The sequence below is a fragment of the Enoplosus armatus genome, chromosome 18 (genome assembly GCF_043641665.1).
Source record: "Enoplosus armatus isolate fEnoArm2 chromosome 18, fEnoArm2.hap1, whole genome shotgun sequence".
Taxonomy (NCBI): domain Eukaryota; kingdom Metazoa; phylum Chordata; class Actinopteri; order Centrarchiformes; family Enoplosidae; genus Enoplosus; species Enoplosus armatus.
In genome coordinates this window covers 10020415-10042337 of record NC_092197.1, presented here as the reverse complement: position 1 = coordinate 10042337, position 21923 = coordinate 10020415, and the positions used below count along the sequence as shown (strand labels likewise).

At 41.4% G+C, this 21923-nt stretch overlaps 1 protein-coding gene across 1 annotated transcript in view; it reads right to left on the bottom strand.

Annotated features, from left to right (window-relative positions):
- The window catches only part of ric1 (RIC1 homolog, RAB6A GEF complex partner 1), a 30717-nt gene that overhangs the window by 5613 nt on the left and 3181 nt on the right, over window positions 1–21923 (bottom strand). Inside the window, exons 2-13 of the mRNA XM_070924826.1 lie at window positions 20177–20284; window positions 8815–8894; window positions 7530–7637; window positions 5435–5580; window positions 4952–5088; window positions 3991–4082; window positions 3109–3197; window positions 1510–1654; window positions 1342–1390; window positions 1037–1228; window positions 721–933; window positions 427–465 (exon numbers count right to left, since the gene is read on the bottom strand). Of these exons, the coding sequence (XP_070780927.1) occupies window positions 427–465; window positions 721–933; window positions 1037–1228; window positions 1342–1390; window positions 1510–1654; window positions 3109–3197; window positions 3991–4082; window positions 4952–5088; window positions 5435–5580; window positions 7530–7637; window positions 8815–8894; window positions 20177–20284 (1398 nt within the window). The remainder of the gene's footprint in view (window positions 1–426; window positions 466–720; window positions 934–1036; window positions 1229–1341; window positions 1391–1509; window positions 1655–3108; window positions 3198–3990; window positions 4083–4951; window positions 5089–5434; window positions 5581–7529; window positions 7638–8814; window positions 8895–20176; window positions 20285–21923) is intronic.

The following is a 21923-nucleotide window of genomic DNA, read 5'->3' as shown; positions in this document are numbered from 1 at the left end:
CCATCTATCATAAAAATTGACCGCTAGCCTACGTGTATATACATATATACACTATATAAATAGATTTTCTCTAGCTCCCACCCCTTGTATAACAATAATTCTGCTTATGTACACACACTTGTGAACACAGCCCTAATTTGTTTACATTGTAAACATTACTGCTTTGTAAATTCAGGGATATCGCAGCTTTTGCAGTCTGACCAGACATGTGGCCTGGGTGAAATGATAACTGTAATTGATGTTTGTTATATGTTGTGTAACCCGTTTGTGGTACCAGATGCCTGTGTGTCCCACACATAACTTCACATTCAAAACCAGAAAGTTCAGAAGCTGAATACTCAATACTAACAACTTTCTTGACACCTGACCTAGTGGACCAGGAGACAAAATTACAAAACATATACATATATACATTCCCACACTTACCCGTATAGGCCAGTTGCTCTCTAGGTATGTGCTGTGAATCTAGAGGAATACAAAAATACTATGAGAAATACAAGATAATCAACTACACTTACCCATATCCATTAAACTATACACCCAGAGGCAAGCATAAGGCACTTGTTGAATAAAGCTCCCTGGTGATGTGACAACTTTTAACATTATTAGCTGTTAACAGTTTTTACTACTTCTTTATACCTTCTTGAATCCCAAGAAATACATCTAAACTCTTGACACTATTGCATAAATCCCTTCTAACCAGGTGCTACATCTCCTTACCTGGACCACATGCCAGTGCTTGTGTCCCAGTAAAGTGCTGAGTCCCTGAGAGAGAGAAGAGTCGGGGTTGGGGGGATGGTGCAGCGGGCTGCCGTCACGTGGATGTAAGTGTGTGTGCGGGTGTGTGTCAGAGGTGTTGTTGACCTGCGTGGGGTCACCACAGGTCAGGTAGAGGCGGTCTTCGCCATGGAGCAACACCTGCTCCTGGTTACTCTGTACAGCCGAGAGAGGAGCAAACAGAGCATGAATGTTTAATGCGTGTGTGTGTGTGTGCATATGTATACATTCATAAAACTGATGATTTGTTTCCTCTCACCGTGCAGGGGTTGACTGTGAGGGCACTCTTGATGAAGTGGAACTGCAGTATGCCAGCCTGCAGGGAGGAGGGAGGAGGTGTGACCATCTCCTCCTCCTCCTCCTGCTGCTGCTGCTGCTCCTGCTGCTGTTGCCTTCTCCTCTCCAGTTTGTTAGGGAGCACCCACAGGTGGTAGCCCTCTGCTCCCCAGCTCTGGAAAGGGCAGAGTGAAAGTCAGTCAGTTTGCACAATGGTACCAAAAATACAATTTATATGTAACAGGCTAACATTGTGTTTCCAATGAAAGGAAAAATAAATCCATTTACCATAGAGCTGATTTTAATGGGGTCTTTCTTGGTACCATCAGAACGATACCTGAGGGGAGGACACAAAAATACAAGGATATAAAAAAAAAACTAGGAAAAAAAGGTTGATATGAATTTGCATTAAATGAAGAGTAAAGTGTGTATGTGTGCATTTGTGGGTCCACCTACGCAAAGTCCTCTCCCAGAGTGCATATGAGGTGAGCTCCAAAGACACTCCACAGCGATAGGCCACCACACTCCCATGTAACCATGGCAACGCTGTAGTCAGGTGACCAGCAGATCAGCTTGACTGGGCCTGTCTTGTTATAAATGTCTGAGCAGGCAAAGAATGCACAGAAGTCAGAAAGCTTTCGTTATAGTTGTATCATAGTTGTAAAATACTGAGTGCATAAAAAGTATTGAACTATTTTCTAATATTTGACACTGAATCACATTATATTATCCATCTCTTTATTACAGGATAACCTGTGAAAACACTCCTTACACTTTCTCACACACATTGCAGTTAGTGAATATTTTTGAATATTGACGTCTTCATTGATGCACTGAGCTCATTAATGTTTGGTCTTGTGTTTTCAGACTTTATCAGGAATGACACCAAGTGAAAAGAAAGCTCTAGTAGTAGCCGAGCAAAGTGTTTGGAAATGCAGTCATATACCTTTCTTCCTCCTGCATGCAATTAACCTGTTTTTTCCACATGAAAAGTGGCTTTCTAGAGGGCAACTACCTGACTTCATTGACACAGGATTTCTTTTTTGACTGAAAGAAAAAAGTAACTGAGGTCACCCCTTTTGGAGTAAGCCACTTGTGTTTTGCTTTTGAAATACTGAAGAAGAACATTGTGTGTTACACAAAATAATCCTGTATATTGTTTCGGTGGGCTTGAGGCTATGCCAGGTGTTCTAATATTAGACCTTCATCGTATAGGCAGCAGAGAAAGCTTAAAAGTTTTTACATCTAAGATTTTTTAAGACCTTTATAATACCACATAGAATTTAACACAATCACTCTGGACAAAGTACAAAAGTACAATGGAAGACCAGTAGGGACAATATGGCCTACAATTATTTATTATTATATGACATATTTTTTCTAGTACCTCCCAGAAGTATAAAACAATAATTCCTAATGATGCAATTAATTAAAATCAATGCAACCTGGACCCAGACAAGCAGCAGAAAATGGATGGATGGAATAACCAATTCGAAATGATTAATTCATTTTCTGCTAAAATCAACACTTGCCCATTATGAGATGATGAGCTTCCTAGCTCCTGTAGCTAGCAGCAGTGACAGTACTTGCTATAGGTCTGATGTTGCTGACTGAAACTCCACAAAATGGAATGAATAGCTTCCCGAGCGCACAATCCACTGTCGCAACAATCACATTTTTAAGCTTATAAGTGCCTTCTAAGTACCCTCCATTTTAAGGAAACTAAATTCAATGCTTTAAAAAGACTTTTCAAGACTTTTCAAGATCTACGGGTACCCTGGAGGCAAACAGAGTTGAGTGGTGATGGGCCTACATGGCAGTTCCCCCACTAGGGGGAGCTATGGCTTTAGATCCCATTATGGGAGTCTGACTGAAACAGATGCAGGACTAAGGGGAAAGACAGGCATGTGCACCCAAGAGAGAGACAACTGAAGGAATGCAAGTTATCTCAAAGAGGAAGGGGGTTAGGGTTAGGGTTAGGGGTATGACACAGAGAGACAGACAAAGAGGGGGACAGAGGAAGAGAGAGAGAGATGGGGAGCATATGGGTGATACCTGGGTAGTGTTTTGGGGTGAGCTCCAGTTTGTGGGAGAGCTGCATGGATCCTGTCGTGGTGTCTATCATGTACACCAGCACTGAGCCGCTGTAATGAAAACAAATACACTTTAACAGCCAAACCTTGATGCCTGGGGGGGTGTGAGGTTATCACACATAATCAGAAACAGGGACAGGGATCAGAATGCTGCTTCAGTGAAAGTGACCTGTGGCTGTAATTTGGAGAAACAGCTCCACACCTCTATGCTTTGAACTACTCCCATGTCTGCATGTCTGTGAAGGTGACTGCACACTCCTATGAACACACACATGCACATACCTCTATACCAACAACATATTCAGAGTCATCACTTGTGATTGCAATTGACTGATCACAGAGGCTTAGATCGAATTTCTTCAGTTGCTGCCTGGTGACGTGTTAGTTGACTTGGTGCTCATTCAGTGGTAAAAATCACAGCGATCTACATCAGAGTAACACAGCACTGTGTTTTCTCCTCGTGCAGAGAGACAGTCTGATTTTAGGCTCTTCTTTCTCTTATTGTCTGCAAAGGACTGTTTGGGCAATAACTACATAAAGAACTGTAACACTGTGTGCCCATGTAGTTTCAGTGAGGTACAAAACATAGAAAAACTTGTAGAAAAAGATGATGGAGAGTAGGGAGCAATGAGGAAGAGAAATTCCTGCCAACCTGGCAGATTGCACAAGCACACACTAGGTAGGCCTCGGCAAACACAAACTGACAGATTCTCACACTGGACACACACCGCATGGACAACAGTCAATCGCTGTAACACACGGATGCAAACAAACACACTCCCAAGTTTTCTTCCCATCACTGTACTGTAAAGATACAGACAGAGAGACAGTTGCCGACACATACCTGGCACAGCCAAAGGCCATCAGTCTGTACTTGTTGTTGACAGCCACACAGGTGCCATCAGTCACGTCTGCTGCCCAGACGCCCTGCAGCTGCTGGAGACACACACACACACACACACACACACACACACACACACACACACACACACACACACACACACACACACACACACACACACACACACACACACACACACACACACACACACACACACACACACACACAAAAGAAAACCTTTATGAATTACAAATAACCAAATGTGTGTAGGATGTCAGTTGCAGGTCAGCAGAGCGTGTTTTAACTGCTGTTTCCTTTAAACAAATCACTTATATTTCACTTGAAAATGTCTAAATGAAACAGCAGAGCATACACACACATTATCAGCAGACTGCTTGGTCACAATTTGAACTGAACATTTATATCTTGATGGTGACCACCACACCCACTTTCCAATTTCAAGAATGTAATTTCTGGCCAAAAATCTCAGAACAATTTGTTAATGGTGAGCTCCTCTTCCCGTTTGGATGTGAAAGATATCTTACCGATGCAGTCATTACTGTTTTAAATCCTGCCAGGATAAAGTAATACCCTGTGTTGAATCATATTATCATGAGATTAATATAAAATGCTGTGCTGCCCTATTTATAAAATCTGAAAACCTGTTGACCCGAACATGTTGCATCATTGGTTTAGATAATTGGTTCTGTGTGTCTGTCTCCTCTTTGGGAAAACTGAGGTTGGTCATGTCATTAAATTAAAATGAAACCAGAAAGAACATCGACAGCTCTCTCACTTATCTTAAGACTTGTTAAACTCTCAGAGTTTGTTCTCTTTATTGATCTACTGTTAACCTTTACCTGTGTTCCTTAACTGAGCCCCTCATAGATTTTTCCCCTCAGAATAAGTTTTATCAGCTTTTCAAAGCCATAACTGTTTGTTGAGTTTCTGTGAGTGCTCTTACATCTGCGGTGATGGTGTTGCTGAGCGGTGTGATGAAGCCCAGACGTCCGTCACTCAGTACCACAGCGAAGCCATCCAGGGTCACACAATACTCCATACAATGGATATACACTCCCTCCAGGTCTAGAGAGGGACCACCTACACACAGACACACACACACAGACACACACACACACACACACACACACACACACACACACACACACACACACACACACACACACACACACACACACACACACACACACACACAGACACATACACACAGACACATACACACAGAGGTTGAAGTATTCTATGCAACAAAAATGCTGAATCTGGCGTTAAGCAAAACATCGGACAAGATGTAGCCAAAATGTGTTTTTATAAGTAATTCTTTGAGTGAACTGATGACTGATTATTTCCCAACATTAGAAAGTGACAGACTAGAATCAAGTCTGCTCTCTTCTCCAGCATTTAGCTGTGTGCATGGGTCTTCTCTAACCTCGAGCAGACTGTAGGTCTAGCGAGAAGGGGATGGTGGTGAGGCAGATGGCCTTGCGTCCGTTGTTGCCTAGCCCGTCCCAGTGCAGCACATGGAGGTAGCCGTCTGCGGTACACACCAACAAGTCCTCCTGGAGGGACTGCAGACTGGGGGGGGCGCAGAGATGAGCATTGAGGTTCAAAAGAAAAGAAGAAAAAAAACAGTGGAGGAGGTAGTAAAAGAAAACAGGCAGGGGCAGTAGGTAGGAAGGGTGGGAACAAGATAACAAACAGCAGAGTGTTAGAAAACAGTGGACTAGTCATCATCCAGCTGTGCCCTCTGAAACTTTTCCTGGCCAGCTGTGATGAGGACACACAGCTGCCCATGCCAAACCTCACTATCTTCTAATACACAAGGGAACAAACAACAGTGTGTTTGTGTGTATAAAGCACCTCATTGTCTTATAAAAAGTATGAGAGGTCTAAGACTGAGGATAGCACAATGGGACAACCAAGAGGAGAAACGCAAGAGTCAGAAAGAGAGAAAAGAAAGGAAGTTAAGCACAGTGGACTGGAGGAGGCAACGGCTTTTACTGTAGTTGCACAGCAGGACACACCCACTCATCTCCTGCACAATCAAGCTGGGCCTGTGAAATGACAACGCCAGTGCTCTCATTCAGGCGACTACCCTATAATCTCTGTCAAGTGCAGACAGTGGAGGAGATGTGACAGATGAACACAAGGACATGAAGGACGCAGACAAGATAAACACAAGATAAACAAAAAATAGGGACAAAAAGAAAGTCGAGCAGAAAAGTGGAGTGACAGCTCTTATCACTCAGTAAACAAAGACGTCGAGTTGGAGGATGTGGGGGAGAAAATGGAGACGGTGAAAACAGTAGAAGAAAGACCACAAAGGAGAAAACAAGGAGGGCGGCAGGAGACACTGGCTCTTATCTAACAGACTCCAGTGTTGTTCCTTGGTCTTATTGTTATTTCCTCTCATCAATCTTAATATAATTTGGGGAATAAGCTTTAGAAAGCCTCATTTAAACCACTACAAGCTTCTATGCTAACAGTGAATAAGGGATCTCCTTTTTCACGGCGCACATTAAGCTAATAATAGGCCTACATGAAGAATAAGATGATTCACTTAAATGCTATGAGTGTTTTTCTACAGCTGGCAGGTAAAGGCTTGACTTGGATCTGTCTTCATACGGGGGATACTGATTTAGAAAGTGAAGGAACAAATTTTATGTGGCAAAGGATAAAATAGAAACACCTCATTTAGAATGTGTAACGAGTAAGCGTAGTCATGAGGTACCATGACGAGCGATCAATCTCTTTGAACTGATAACCTAGACTGACATAGAGCATTGAAATCTGGTCAGGATGTCTAAATTTCCAAAATGCTTTGTTACCATATGAATATATACTGTCCAGAAAACATATGAGACTGATTTGAATGCTCCAGGCAACACTTCTTTCCAGTGAACACTGAAATCAAACATGTTCCTTCTGTTATCCTTTCCTTTCATCAATCATCATAAACCCTTCCACCCACTTCTATTCATCTGTCCATCACTCTTCTCTCCCAGCACCCCTCCATCTCTACAGATTCATGTATTTCTCCTTGCAGGCCTCTGTGTTTACAACTGACAGAGTGGAGGAGCTTAGCTTCCCCCTTGCACCTCAGCCATCTCTCACTGCCAATGCTGACTTTCCATAAGAGGAAGAGAAGAATTTTTCAAGCCATTACTTTGAGCCAAATGCCCCACACACAAAGAGCGGGTCAGTTTTTAACAGCTACAGCAGTGGGGGAAATTCTTTATAAATCCGCTGTCACTTCTAAAATGCAGTTTAAATCATGAGGCGAGTTTAGGCGACAAGCTTTAAAATGTATAAATCCATGTCAATTGCTACTGAATGGCAAACATGCTCGCTCTTAGTTTAGCACATCTTTTGGTGGTTCCAGTGTGTGTAGGTGGCTTGGCCTGTGTGAATGGGAGCTGAGGTCTATATGAAGGAGAGGCATTGAGATAGACACAACAGAGAGGAAACACAAAGGAGAGAAAAAACAGAGAAAGAGATAAAAGGACAATAAGACTTCGTCCTACCTGGTGATGGGGGCCTCCAGATCCACAGGCTTCTTCATCTCTAAAGACAGAGCGGGGGCACATTGCTCCTCCTTATAACCTGGGGTCACCTTCACACGAGGGCTTGCTCTGCGCAAACACACAAACACATTAATACAAACATAGATCTTAGTTTTACTGATGTACTGTTGAAGATGAAACACATTTTTAACTCTGGGCTGAAAAAGATCACTGAATATGCCCTGACTTGCCCAACCTGTGCTGGTATGCTGTCTAGGAATGTGACACACACACACACACACACACACACACACACACACACACACACACACACACACACACACACACACACAGTAAACACGACGGCATACAACAGCACATACATAAGGCATGGACGCTTGATATAAAGCACAAAAATGGAAGGATTATTAAAGGGAGAAAAGAGAGAGAAAAGCATGAGGACACCACTATGAACATACTTCTGTGTACTTTTAGTAAGGGGAAGTTTGGAAAGCCTTCCCAGAAGAGTGGAGGCTGTAATAGCAGCATATTAATGCCCCATGGTTTTGGAATGACATGTACACTAATCACATATGGGTGTCCACATACTTTTGGCCATGTGGTGTATTTGTCAGCGATGTCAGTAAATTCAGTGATCGCCGCAGAAATTAGCAGCTAAAGTTTCTGAACCATATAACCACACAAGATTATTTTTTTACATATTTGGTCATGAGCAAACACAACATTATAGAAGATGACTTAATAGCAAAGCACTCTTGTTTTCCTACAAGCATTGTTTGCCAGCTGCACTGATAGACAGCTGCTGGCTGATTGCTAACGAGACTCGGGCGGCTTCACACTATAACAAGGACCAAGACACTTTTCTTCAAAGACAAACTGCAGCAAACAAACAATCCCAAAAGGGAAAAAAAAGGCAGTTGACACATTAATGTTGTGGTTGTTTATGACCAGCAATGCATTTATAATTTCTCATTTGCAGTCATAACAGAAGTTAGGCGGGCTAATATTAGGATATTCACTGTTTCAAATGATCAATTCAAACTGTACATATATAGTGTTTTGTATATGCAATATTGTGTTTTCACATTTAACCTCCAGCAGATATAGGTAACATTCAAGGTTAATATAACATGTATAATAATGATGGTTAAATGGCTCTTTAAGGGACAAATGATTTGTTGATGGTGTAGCCTTCCTGCAAGCTACAGCCTGGCCCCCTCTACTCATTTTACCTAAGCATGTGTTTAGTAATGTGTGTATAGTAATGTGTGTGTGCTGCACTCACTTTGGATAGACGGGCCCATAGAGGTACTTGTCATCCCCTCCACCCAGCACATCAAACAAGAGGATGTAGCCTTTGGCAGTCTGAAAACATAGAGAAAGGATAGTCATTAAAAAAAAATATATATATATATATATGTAGTTGTTCAGCCGCTATTTCATTGTCAAACAGAGAAATAGAAACAGAAGTGTCAGACACTGAAAACACAAATAACCACAAAATGTTTGAGAGAAAGTGAGGAGAAACTATAAAAATGGACAGGGATGTGAATGGGAATTTTAAAGTAAACTTGTATTTTCTCATTTGAATGTCATTACAAATTTGCAGTGCCACTCAATGCCTTTTTGGGCAGCAATACAGAGAAATAATGAGAAAACAGGAGGAAAGCAAAATGGGTTTATCAGTGAACAAAACATCATATGTTGCCATCACAGAGGAGAGAGGGAGACAGAGTGTGCTTATGGCCGTTTACAGTGTATATGGCTGTATTCAGACTGAAAATAGCACTTAAATATACACTTGCAACTCAGCCAGATGCATATGTAGATGCAGGTCTAAACTAATGCTGTTACTTTGACTGAAGCTGCAGGTCCAGATCCACACGTCTGAAACTGCCGTCACTGCAATCTGATGATATTGGCTGACAGCTTCACATCAATTACACTGTGTGTCCTTTTTAAAATAGGACCTTCTAATCATGCTGGTTATTTGAAGAATAATGGAGTGAATCTGAATCCTTTGACAAACAATTAATGTAAGACCATGATAACTTGCCAAAGATTGTCAGAAAGAAGTCTGAATGAGTATTTTAGGGTATTTCATTTTTATTTTTCTATCTCTCCTAGGTATGAGCTATAAATGATGATCTTTGCAACACAACTGCTGTCATAGATATTTGTAAGTAATGATGCTTGACATTTTCCTGCACTGCACAATCCTGAACAGGCAGAGCTGCCAGTTGATCATTTTGAAAACTTTGAAAACCAATTATTGTGTACCGACAGCAGCTCATTTACTATATATGCAGGTCTAAACTGCTGCTGTTACTGATAATAATGCTCCATTCTGTGGAGAAGCCCGCACTATCTATGATGTCAAAATATTGTACGCGAGTATAATATCGCTTTTTCCACAACTGCACACACACATGCAGACACACATGCAGACACACATGCAGACACACAGCACTGTTAGGGAAACTTCTGCAATTGAGCCTGTTGACTGAAACATGACACGGAACCTGATCTGAACTCCACTGTCAGCAGTAATGTGACATGGTTTTGCAACAGCTGTACATGAAAAGACTTCTGTCATGCTACAGAACCACCTAGAACCAGAGTGGGCTCAACGCACAAACCATGATTTGACTATTCACCATTTTTCATTCAGTTGTGCTTCACTGCATGGCGATGTTTTGCTCATACTCAGTGGCAGCGTACTGAAGTAACCCTTAACTTCTCTAGTGCGGTGACAGTGTTGTTAGTCGCAGGCCAACACATCACCATAGCAATGAGAAAACTTGAACCAGAGAGGGGCTAAAGCCAGCAGCAACATGAAGCTCAACTAGAAAAGAGCAGCCACAGCCAGAGAGAGGACAGAGCCAAGTTGAGGCCTGCTAAACCCATCAGCAGCCTTGGAGCTCCCCAAAGCTGCTGAGGAGCTACAAAGGCAAAAGCTGCTAAACAAAAACACTCCAACATTCAGAAAATCTACTTCAGAAAGAGAAGAAATATTCAAAAGTTTGTCTTATATCCTTCTGTTTATTAAGACAAAAAAGAAGAGTGCAAACTTTCAGCATAAAGCAGCTTAAATGGCCTTTTGATCCTTCAAACCAATGTGAAAAGACACTTTAAATCTAAATGGAGGTTCAACATATTATTTATTGACTACTCTATGTCTACACCTGTGATACATTGATTCAGCCTTTTGGTTAACTTGGGACACATAGGATTGGTATTTTTGGAAGGTGATAGGGAAACATCCTGGAAAATATAGGGTTGGGGCTTGCCAGGTGATAGTTAACTAAATTACCATGCCTTAAGCAGTTTGGTCTGAGGAACAGTGACTTAACAAACAAGGCGCTACCTCCTGTATCATGACCCTTAGAAAGTTAAATTTACTGTATAAGTGAGATTAGAAGACCTTGAGGAGATACATTCAATGAAAAAGACATTGTGCACTGAGGTTGAAGAGATAACATAGCCACACATATTCATGTTAGCACTACATATAGTGTAAGATGCTCACAGTAGGACACAGTCTCATTACATTGACCTACTTAAGTTATTATAGCCTAACATGCTCATGCAGTGCACATACTAATACGAGTAAGCACTTTGAGAGCGCGTACCTCCACAGTGGCTGCACAATTCTCCGTATTTGCTATTTTGACAACAGGAAATGTTTAAACTGCATCTGGTTTCAGATCTGCAGGCAAATAGACATTGTGACATTTTTGACACAAAAAAATCTGGTCAGATACAGTCAGGTAGTTCAGTCCAGTGGTTCCCAACCTAGGGGTCAAGCCCCTCCTAAGCGTTGCCAGATAAATCTGAGGGGTCACAAGATGATTAATGGGAGAGGAAATAAGTTCTGCTACACAAATCTGTTTTCATTTTCTGGAGTATTCCCTAATCTTTGCTTTTTTTGTGAAATACTGGATAATCTTACCTCTTTGGGCCTCAAACTGTTATGTAAATGAAACTATCTGAAAACTTAAGAGGAGAAATCTATCTTCACTGGAACTGTTAACAGCTCAGGCATCCAACCAGACACAGGTTTTTTACATTTTTTATCATGTAAAATCTTAATCTATGTAGTGCAGTAAAAAGTACAATATTTGACTGTGAAATGTAGTTGAGTAGAAGTATAAAGTAACATGAAATGGGTATACTGAAGTTAAGTACAAGTACCTCAAAATGTTACTAAAGTACAGTACAGTTTATTTGACGATTGTCAGCATTTACAACAGAAGTTAAGCAGTGAAAACAACAGTGCCAAAGCCAGCAGATATTACTGTATCTTGCAGATGTCCACTTATAAGAAGGAAAGAAAGTAAATCTGAAGTCCTGTCAGTGTGAAATCCTCAATCCCAGGAGCCCCCAATGAACCCACATATTCACAAATTCAGACATGGCTTCTTTCCCAGAGGGGGGCCATGTGGGCTCAGAAAGGAAATGCAAGTGTGACTAGCTAGCTTCAAAAGCATGCCAATAACAGGAGGCAGGGAATCTCAGTGAAGTATCAAAGATTGGAGGGGGAGGGGCAGGGAAACTATTTGGCAACCTAGGACACACTTCAGCAGCGTCTCCCCACTCTTGACATCTTATCCCTTTCATCTGCAGTTTGATCACACCAGACACATGAAAGCACTCACACACCCATTCATCTTTTATTGGGACTATGATTAGGTTTACTTCAACTCATCTCGTCAGATGCGTGAAAAACTGTGGATGAAAGGGATGGGAGATAAAGAGGGAAAGCCACAATTGAGATGCGTCCCATGTCTCCGGGGATTCTTGGTGCTCTTGGTACGTTCACACATGCAGAGATAATGATACAGGAAGAGGCCGGACTCCAGTCATTGTCAACTAAAGCCCAATAAACACGCAGACACTAAGATTCAAAATGCACATACTGGCTCAGTGTGGGGGAGGTTTTAAAAGTTTTCTCTTTACGTCCTCTGACAAATGGGAGCGGCAACAAAATGCTGCAGCTCCTGAACCAGCCGGTGGTTCTCTCAGGAGTCTTGCAAAATAGGATACATCTACAAATGCGTGATGCCAGGACCAGCTCAGTTTCTACTGCAGATACAGGACCGCAATGCCAATCAGAGTTCCCCCTCTGCAAAACACACATCCTACAAAACATATATGTCAAGTGATTGTCAAGGGCCGGTACACAATATGATAGGCATAGTCTCTCTCCTCCTTATAATGGCAACGTTAGAAAACATAACGTCATACAATCAATAAATCTGGTTTCCTTCATCAGTCTAAGTGAGGGATTATGTGAAACCTGGCTAACACAGCTAGATGATTTCTTGGCCGTGTATACACTGTAAACCAACTTTTACGACTTCATGCCACATTTGAAAAAGGGGAACATCACAGGATTGACTTAATGCTGCTGCAAAAACACAAACAAACTGAAATGAAGAAGAGGAAACAGCTGACTGGTTCTGTAGATTCTCTAGTTCAGGCTTGCAAGTAGAATGAAAGACAGTGTTTTTAGCTGAGAAAGTGGCCAGTCAGCAGAAAAACTGTACACCACATAATAGCCAACTGGGGCCTCTCTTCTGCATGTCTAAACAAGCTGCAGAGGTCCATATATCTGCTCTCTGAAATGAAGCGCACTTTTAAGAAATATGTCTGTCATTGAAGAACATACTGAATAGAAATGCATACAAAATTCCTAACTGAACGCAAGTTAGGTGTGTTTTTCAGGTATAAACAGTGCAAAAGCATGCAATGGCAGACACAGATGTGTGCATCTGTAACTGCAGTCTTGTCGAACGTGGCTTGAAAGCTGTCAGGCAGTCCTGACGAAAGACATCTGATCCATCTCTCAACCAGTTTGTCAGTCTATTCTTCTTTACAGTTGGTTATAGGAGTGGGGAGGAAAGCAACAGACAAATTATGTTCAACAGATGGCAAAATTTGGGGTAAACTGGTGTGTCATCTGGAGCAGAGCAGTACAGGTTTATGGCCAAAGTAAACTTAAATCAGAGTACAGGACAAACACCACACAGGATAGTGGCAATACACACATTGGAGTTTAGACCTGGAAATGTATTTAAAAAGCACAGAAACCTGTCAGATAAAATGTTACTGTCCCTTTCCAACAGGACAGAATTAACAGCTCTGTGTGATCAAGGAGGAGACGCAATGAAAGAAACACCTATTTCCAGCGCAGCCACAACACCTCTCTGATGCAGTCTCAACAAAATTATGTTTATTGTAGAGCTAATGCGTGCTCCTGTTATTGCATCTACATCCTGAATTTGTGTGTGTTAAAGAGATGAGATAGGAACCCGAGTGTTGCATTTGTTTACAAAAACATAAAATGCTGCAGAGTGAGTGCACAACTTTAGGAGTCTGCTCCTTATTTTTAAACATTCTTTCACCCTGTTGGCTCCTGCTGAACAATAACAAGTACAAGCAAAAGTAAACCTTTTATTTACAATGCTTATATTTACGTAAGCTAAAAATATGTGGCCTACTTGCATGTACGTGGAACTACGTCTGTGCCACCAAATTCTTGGTCACTAAAAAAGTCTTTGGTGAAAACACTTTCCTGATTGCTGCAGAGTGAGAGTCTAAAAACAGAGAGGGAACATTTTTTGGCCTCGGACAGATCCCAAAACACACACACAAGAAGAGCTAAATGCTAAAAAGTATTTCCCCTGTTTGAAGAACCTCCATCCTTTTTTTGACTCCTACCACACAAAAAACGTCCATCCCCTCTCACTCTGTCAACTGCTTTAGCTGTTTCTCTCGCACTCTCTGCCTCATACAAGCTAAAGATAGCCCTAGCCATGGTTTAGGAGGGTGATTACATTAGCCTCAAGGTCTGCAGGGTGTGTGAGCAGCCAAACATCTGGGAAACAGCTGGTAGCAGAAGTGAGGACTACCGCCTGGGCAACGCTGGCCTTTAGTGTCCCTGACTTCTCCAAGTCTGCTCACCCTGTAGTTAAACTACAATGCTGAAGGGGGTGTGAAAAGTTACGACTTCTAGGAGATAAAAAATAGGCAGCGAGACGAGACACCACGTAGTCTGTGGATATAAGACAGGTATATGTCATCATAACTTTCTGTGTGCTTGCATGGAAAAATGTGTAAAATTGCCAGAGCATTTATGGAGTGAAAATCATGTGTGAAAGGGTGTAGGGCATTACACATCATCATCAAACCCTTGTTGACTGACTGAGTGATGATTGAGAGTGAGTGTATGACAGGCTGACTGGTCTGCTACACTAATCTAGTGGCACCTTCTTTCCTAAAAAGGTATACAGCCACCCCAAAATTGAAACTGACTGCAAACAACATGACACGTAAATGCTCAGTCGAGAACATGACATTTTAAACTTTAGACACATAAACAGTTACTATTTGAAAGGAAGTGAAAGTGGTATCCTCCCAAGGGCCATATCAAATCTGGTTAAATGATTAAAGTTGAGTTCATGCTCAGGGACTACAGGATAATGAGTATGAAAGCTTCATCACAATTAAGAGCTGCTGCTCACATTAAGGCTGCAATGTTGCTGACATTAAAGGGGGTTTTGTGGTTTGTGGAAGGACAGTGGTTGTTCCAGTCAATACACATTGTTGCCACATAAATGAACTGTTCGAACACACACACACACACACACACAGGGTAAAGCCAGTCCTCCCCACATTAACATTTAATGCTTTTCACCAGTCATGAGTCAGAATCAAACTCTGTGTTTGTGGAGCCCAGGAAGTGAGTGAACAAGTGTGCCCTGGTATTTTTAACTCCTCCACCTGCTCCCTGTTGTGTTTGGCTGGGGGGCCTGGGGCCGAGCCTGACTTACTGTTTTCCCAGACACATTCACAGCATTCATTCATGTGTACTTTGGCTTCACTAAAAAGAGGCAGGGATGGAAGGAAGGACTGTGGGGGGGTGGGGGGAGGGGGGTACAGACGGACACCAAAAGGCCAAGAGGTCATCATGCTAATATTTTCTAATACGTCATGTTATGTCGTCACTGTTTGAAATCAATCTGCAATGTCTTTGTTGACATGAACTGTAAGTAAAAGCTGTATTTTATCTGACAATTTGTCCTTGGTTTTTCCAATGGTCTAAATTTCATTTTGGGCATTTTGGGACTTTCAAAGACATTTCTGACCAAGGTACAAATATATTTCCTACCCCTTCTGCTTCTAACACTCGACAACATTCAATTTGACACTAAAATCCCTGTGTGTGTGTGTGTTGCTGTAGCCCCTTTACCACCTAATACAGCATGCTCAGCAGAATGGCTTCAAGGAGAAGTGCTAGTGTTTTGGGAGAAACATGCACTGCCCTCTGCCACACTGACTTCTAAACAGTCTCTTGTGTCCTTGACAGTATTTCCTGGCACTGTTTACAAAACGATGTAGGATTAGCAGGACTAAGGTATTTGATGAAACACAAACAAAGTGAAATACTGAGCGGAACAATTAATTTACATCCCTGTTTTTTGTTTTTTATCACTTCAATTAATTTGTTGTTTTGTTTTAGTATAAAGCAGCCATATGCTAAATCTCCAAGTGTATGTATGAGAAGCTCAGCACATCCTAAGTATGGAAATAAGATAAAGAAAAAACAATCAATATGGCTTGTCCATGCTTAAATTGCTAAACTACAGAACATAAGCATTTGTACAGGAGAAATCCTTGTCCTGTAATATGTGGATGACTGTGTAATACTATACCCAGCATTACTTGAGACAGATTGTCCCACTAATTAAACAGACATGATTATTTGGTGAGTTAATTCCAGCGACAGTTGTGTTATTAATCATGGCCAAATGTCTATTCTCAGATACATTGCCTACAGAAATGTAAATGCTATGGGACCCGCATTCATTTGTCCAATCCAACGGTTGTAGTTCGGTTATAAAATGAACTGCAAACACTTTTATACCCCAGGCAGCTCACACACAGTCCACACACTCGTACGCATGGAGACAAGCACACACAAACACAAAGCAGCACATTTATCCAGTGAGCACTAATGATTGTAATGAATCAATTCTCTTGTGCGCGGTTTGTTTTGATGTTGTCTGCTTCTGTTCTGGGTCTTGGCGGTCGTCCTATGTGTTGCTGATCACATGGCCTCTGGAAGCTGATTGAGTCATCTGCTGACTCTGACACTTGCCTTGCGTGAGATTACTCAACAAGACGCTCTCTTCACACAGTTACCTCAGCTGCAGAGCGCTCAGCTAAGAACAGAATATGTCAGCATTTGCATTATCAAGTGCTCTGTCATATATTCCTTGCTGTGTTGCTTTTGCTGTTTTTTGTTTGCGTGAACACTGAAACTAGATGATAATCATTACGAGAAACACTTTCTGTCAAACAAAGGCATGAGACCACAAGCCAACACCAACCGGCTGAATTAGTGTTTCTATCACATGCTTATCCTAATAAACTTTCTGTTTATTTACATGAACATCCCAAGATAAACAATCTGATTCCACTACCACTGCTCAGGCTTCTTCGTCTGCTTCAACATGTTTGACACAGCAGATGGAGCATCCGTCTGTTCCTTCTCTGAACTCAGTTTGCATCAAGACATTAGTTCAACACAAATAGGGCTCTTTACCAGGGTTTACACTCAAAGAGAGCGACTTACAGTCCATTCCTGAAAATAAATAACAACTTAATACATCCAGCCATGAGGCACTCCGCTGCCTTAAGGGACACTCTGCTCCCTGCGGGTATCAAAACCCGCTGTCTCTATCTGAACCAGGCCACTGTTTGTGCCGTATTATGTGCAAATTATACTTAGTTTTGCTCTTGCCCTCAGTGGAACCTGTGTTATAAATAGTGGACACAACAAGGCCAGTGCAGCTGTCAATGGATAGTCATGCTTTATGCTTCAAAGCAATGTATGTATGATGATTTGCTGCCTGTAAAAAAAGGCGTAAAAACTGACAGCTGATTGAGAATGATAATAATGCTTATTTTACAGCAGGAATACTTTAACTTAATCATGAACAATACTAAGTAATTTTCATGTTATAGATTTTCACGGGCGATAGATATGGTTAGGGAACTAAACGGCAAAAGCTTTGATGATCTGACTGGAGGCGTGACAGTGAAGGAAAGGTCTGGCCAAACTAACATCAGTAAGCTTGTGTGGGCTTACATACAGAAACATGCTGGCAAGAACATAGTCATTTCATCTCCATGGAAATGAGCATGAATTTTTAAAATCACGTCTTTTAAGCTTCGTGGGCTGACAATTTGCATATTTTTTTTGGGTTGTGGGTTCTTCTCGAGAATTTACCCAAGGTAGGGCTGTACCGGCAGGAAGGAAGATCCTGGGGGGAGAGATTTCATGATTATTTAAACAGAAAAAAAACCCCAGATAGAATGGGTATCCTCCCCTCATCAGGTTCAGCATTTGGGTAAATTTGTATTGATTTGCAAAACACACAGAAAATGAGGCCCCTGTTCATCTCCCAAAAAAGCTGAGGTAGCCAGATCCTTTTAGACGGCTGTAATCTGTTCCCAGTATAGTGCTCACCCACCAGCCTGACCTGTTAAGAATGGGGTCAGGGTTCAAGGGCAAAGGTGATTTGACGCCCATCTTATAACCAGTTTATAGACCAACAGAGGTTCTCTGGCTAATGTAATAACACAGTTAATACATTAAAGCTGAAATGTAAACACCTGTGATCAATAAACCACACAACAACAGCCTGCCTGATAGTGAACTACTGTTTCACTTTGAGCTGATTGACTCACAGTCAGATAGAAAGTACAGTGATCAACACAGGATAAAGTATGACAATACTTCAAATAGGGAGCAAAGTGTAACTGAAGCATTCAAATATTATCTCAAAATGTTAAAGGCCAGTTTGTTCAGTGACCTTTATTGATCTATCTACTACAGACAAATAACTGCGATTCAGGATGTTACTGTCGAAGCCTTTACTTTAACTTGAATCCTCCTTGTCCCCTGTGGGACATTAGGAGACAATGAGTTCCCTCCATCATTCCCTATCCTTAGCAGCATGTTGCGCCTCCGCCAAGTTAACTTCATCTTGACTAGCTTGTCTGTCACAGCTCAGCACCAGGTCATTTTTGGTTTTCCACGTTTTCTTATGCCTGGAGGAGTCCATTGTTGAACCTTAACTGGCAGAACTGGCAGAACTTAAACAGCCAGTAGTACACTTTAAAATATAGCAGTATTCGCCTAAAGCACCACATGTTGAGCTTAAATTGTTTTGTAAGTGGCCACCACATTCCAGCAGCATTAAGCCTGGAGCTACTTGTGGCTTTCTGCAAGATGCACACCTGAAGTGATGACCATCCAAGTCAAAGCGTGTCTAGCCTCAGGTATCACATATATTCCTTTTCTTACAAACCTGAAACCTGCAGTAAGTCAATGCTGAAATCATACATTATGATGATTGGAAAACTAGAGTAAAGTTAATGAAACACTTTTTATTGCTCCCTCAACAACCACATGCACTAAATAATCAACACACACAGCAGGTGCCAAGAAATCGTTTTAAAATGCTGCTTAAACAGAGTGTACCTAGTATTTATGAATTGTCAGATCACATTTACTTCAAGTTGCCCACATCCTCCCAAGTGACAGTGATTATTCATGTTGAATCAGTTACAATTCTCTCTAATATTTTTCCCTGAAATTTTGTTATATTCCTTTACTTTCCACTACCTGTACAGTCATTTTGTAGCACTTAAACATTCTAACTTCCCACTAATGTCACACCGTTGCTCACTGTGGGATTGAAAGTGAGGCTGCAACGTGATGCAGAGAGCTCAGGGAGTTTGTTTCAGTTCGGCTCTCATTGCCACGGGAATACCTTCCTTGTATCTGGAGCTCTGCATAGCAGCAAAAAATAGGACAAACTCTGCTGTTTAAAAAAGTGCAGCCACACTCATTCTACGGAGATGCACTACAGTTACAAGAAAGCTGCTTCTGTGGTTTTCTGCAACAGAGGGATGCTGATAAAATCCTATTGTCAGTGGTCGGTTACTGAAGCATCTTCTACCCACAGACTGAAACTCTACAGGCAATAAATCAAAGTGGTAACAAAAAAGGTAAGAGAGGGAATTACTGTTACAGGAAGTGGAAAGAAAACCGAACGGGTAAGACAGAGGAGAGAATGAGAGAAGATTACAGTCGACCACACATGGCCCCACAGCACCTGACCACTGAACGACGGCTTAATGTGTCTTAAAAAACCTTACAGAGGCAGCTTATTATGCAGATGCTTACGTTTCAACTGCAGTAAGGGGCGCGACTGGTTTGAGGACTGTATGGATGTGGGAGGGTGAAGACAGTATGGAGGTGGGTAGGATTACACAGACAAAGACAATGATCATAGGAGGATTTTCCCAGAACTACTCAGTTGTCCAAGAACATATTAAGCATGGGTGCAATGTTTAAAATAATGATTTTATCCATCATGATTTTACATACTATTAATTCCAGAGAATGACAAATCTCCAGTCATTAGTATACTATTTTTGTAGGAAGTATGCAAGTAAATAATATACTTTTAAGTGTTTTGTACTAACAGGACATGATACAAGACATGGGCCAATGTGGGCATCAATCAAACTATAACATATGACATGAGATGGTGCAGTGGTGTACTTACCGCCACAGCTATCATGGAGTCGTCTGGTTTCCATTCTGCCTTCTGGTAGAAGCCAAACTGGGCTGCCGCCTTTGCAGACTCGATATAGCTGACTATCAAAACGCTGGGCTGTGGGTGGGGAGCAGGAATATGGGAAAAAAATGAGTATGTTAAACATCCTGTAAGTCCACAACAGAATATGTAGTGTTACTTCAAAAAATGTTTCAAGACTGATATGAAAGTCTGGCCATATCATCCAGAAATAAGTTACATTTAAATAGGTTTGGGGTCTGAATGTCAGTTAATGTATGACAGCTCAGTATCTAGCTCAGCTGTGAGAAAAGACATCATGGCAACACATATTGGCAGTGATATCTGCATTTGACTAACTAGTGTGCCTCAAATGTTGGTTATTTTGCAAAGAAGCGACACAGACAGAAATAATGGGATGGCTATGATACCTGACTGTTGCTAAACTGCTAATTCTCAACCTTATGAGGCTCATTTACTCTGAAAAATATTTTTCAGCCCTGCACACAGAAGCATGTTCAGGCTACTGTTTACACCATGCAACACTGAGATAGATGAACAGGCATACACAGACAGACTTTGCCTGAGGCTGTTGCCCTTGATTTGCCTCTACCCCTGAATCACAAGGCAGATATTAGTCTAGATCACAGAACAACCATCGCTAATATAACACCACGAACAATGTTTATCTGCAGTCAAATGAGAATCATTGAGTAACCTCAGCAGGTGTTAGAACAGCTGTTGAAGAGGAGCACTGGTGATGGAGCCAGTTTCTGAACACCAGAAACCGCAACACTTGACAAAGCCATTGGCATTATTAAACAACCAGCAGAAACCCCCTGCAGATAATTTATGGCTCATTCATATTATGAACCTGTAGTGTTTTACTTATTTTAATAGCACAGATTATTACTGAAGATGAATTAATACACAGCCATCCTGTAAATGTAACTAGAAGAGTTTTGACTCAGTTGATCCTCTATCCTTCCAGACACAGAAATAGGAAGTAAGAAATGCAGCATAAACATTTCAAAGCCGAATTATCAGAAGTATATTGTGGTCCTGTATCTTTTAAAGTAAGAGAGCTAATTCTGTTTTCAATGAGACATGTAACAGTCTTTACCATCACAGGAAAGCCAGGACACTGTACACCGAATGGCTACCGTCAGGTAAAAAAAAGCAGAGAATGATCTTGTGTAATTCTAGCTATGCAACATTAGACCCTGTACCCAGTCACTGTAATGAGAGAGCAGGTTTTAAATATTTCCACCATACAGTGTCCCTTTCGTAGCATAAAATCTTAATAATGCCTACAATACCTGCACTGGTGTAGCTTGCACAGTGGGAAACAGAGAGAGAAACCTCTCTCCTCGTTAGGGAACATTATTGCAACTTCTAAATTAAAGGGAAAAAACACAGAGGAAGCCTGTACGATTACATTTGGGAACTGGGGATGAAAACATAACTAATATTATTGATTTAATAGTTCAACATTGCAGCAGCTCAATGGAACTACATTTGAATGAGGTTAATGTTTTGGCATTAATTTGAGGTTTTACATCTACATCTGATTAACTCTGTAGAAACGGTTGTCCTAATCTTACATACACAGTAGTAAAAAGTTTAATCCTGTATCAGAGTGCAGGGTGAGATGCTTCATTGATCAATACACTCGGGAAATATCTAACACATCATCTGCTAATGTTTCCTTTATTGATTAGCAAAATAAAATCTAATG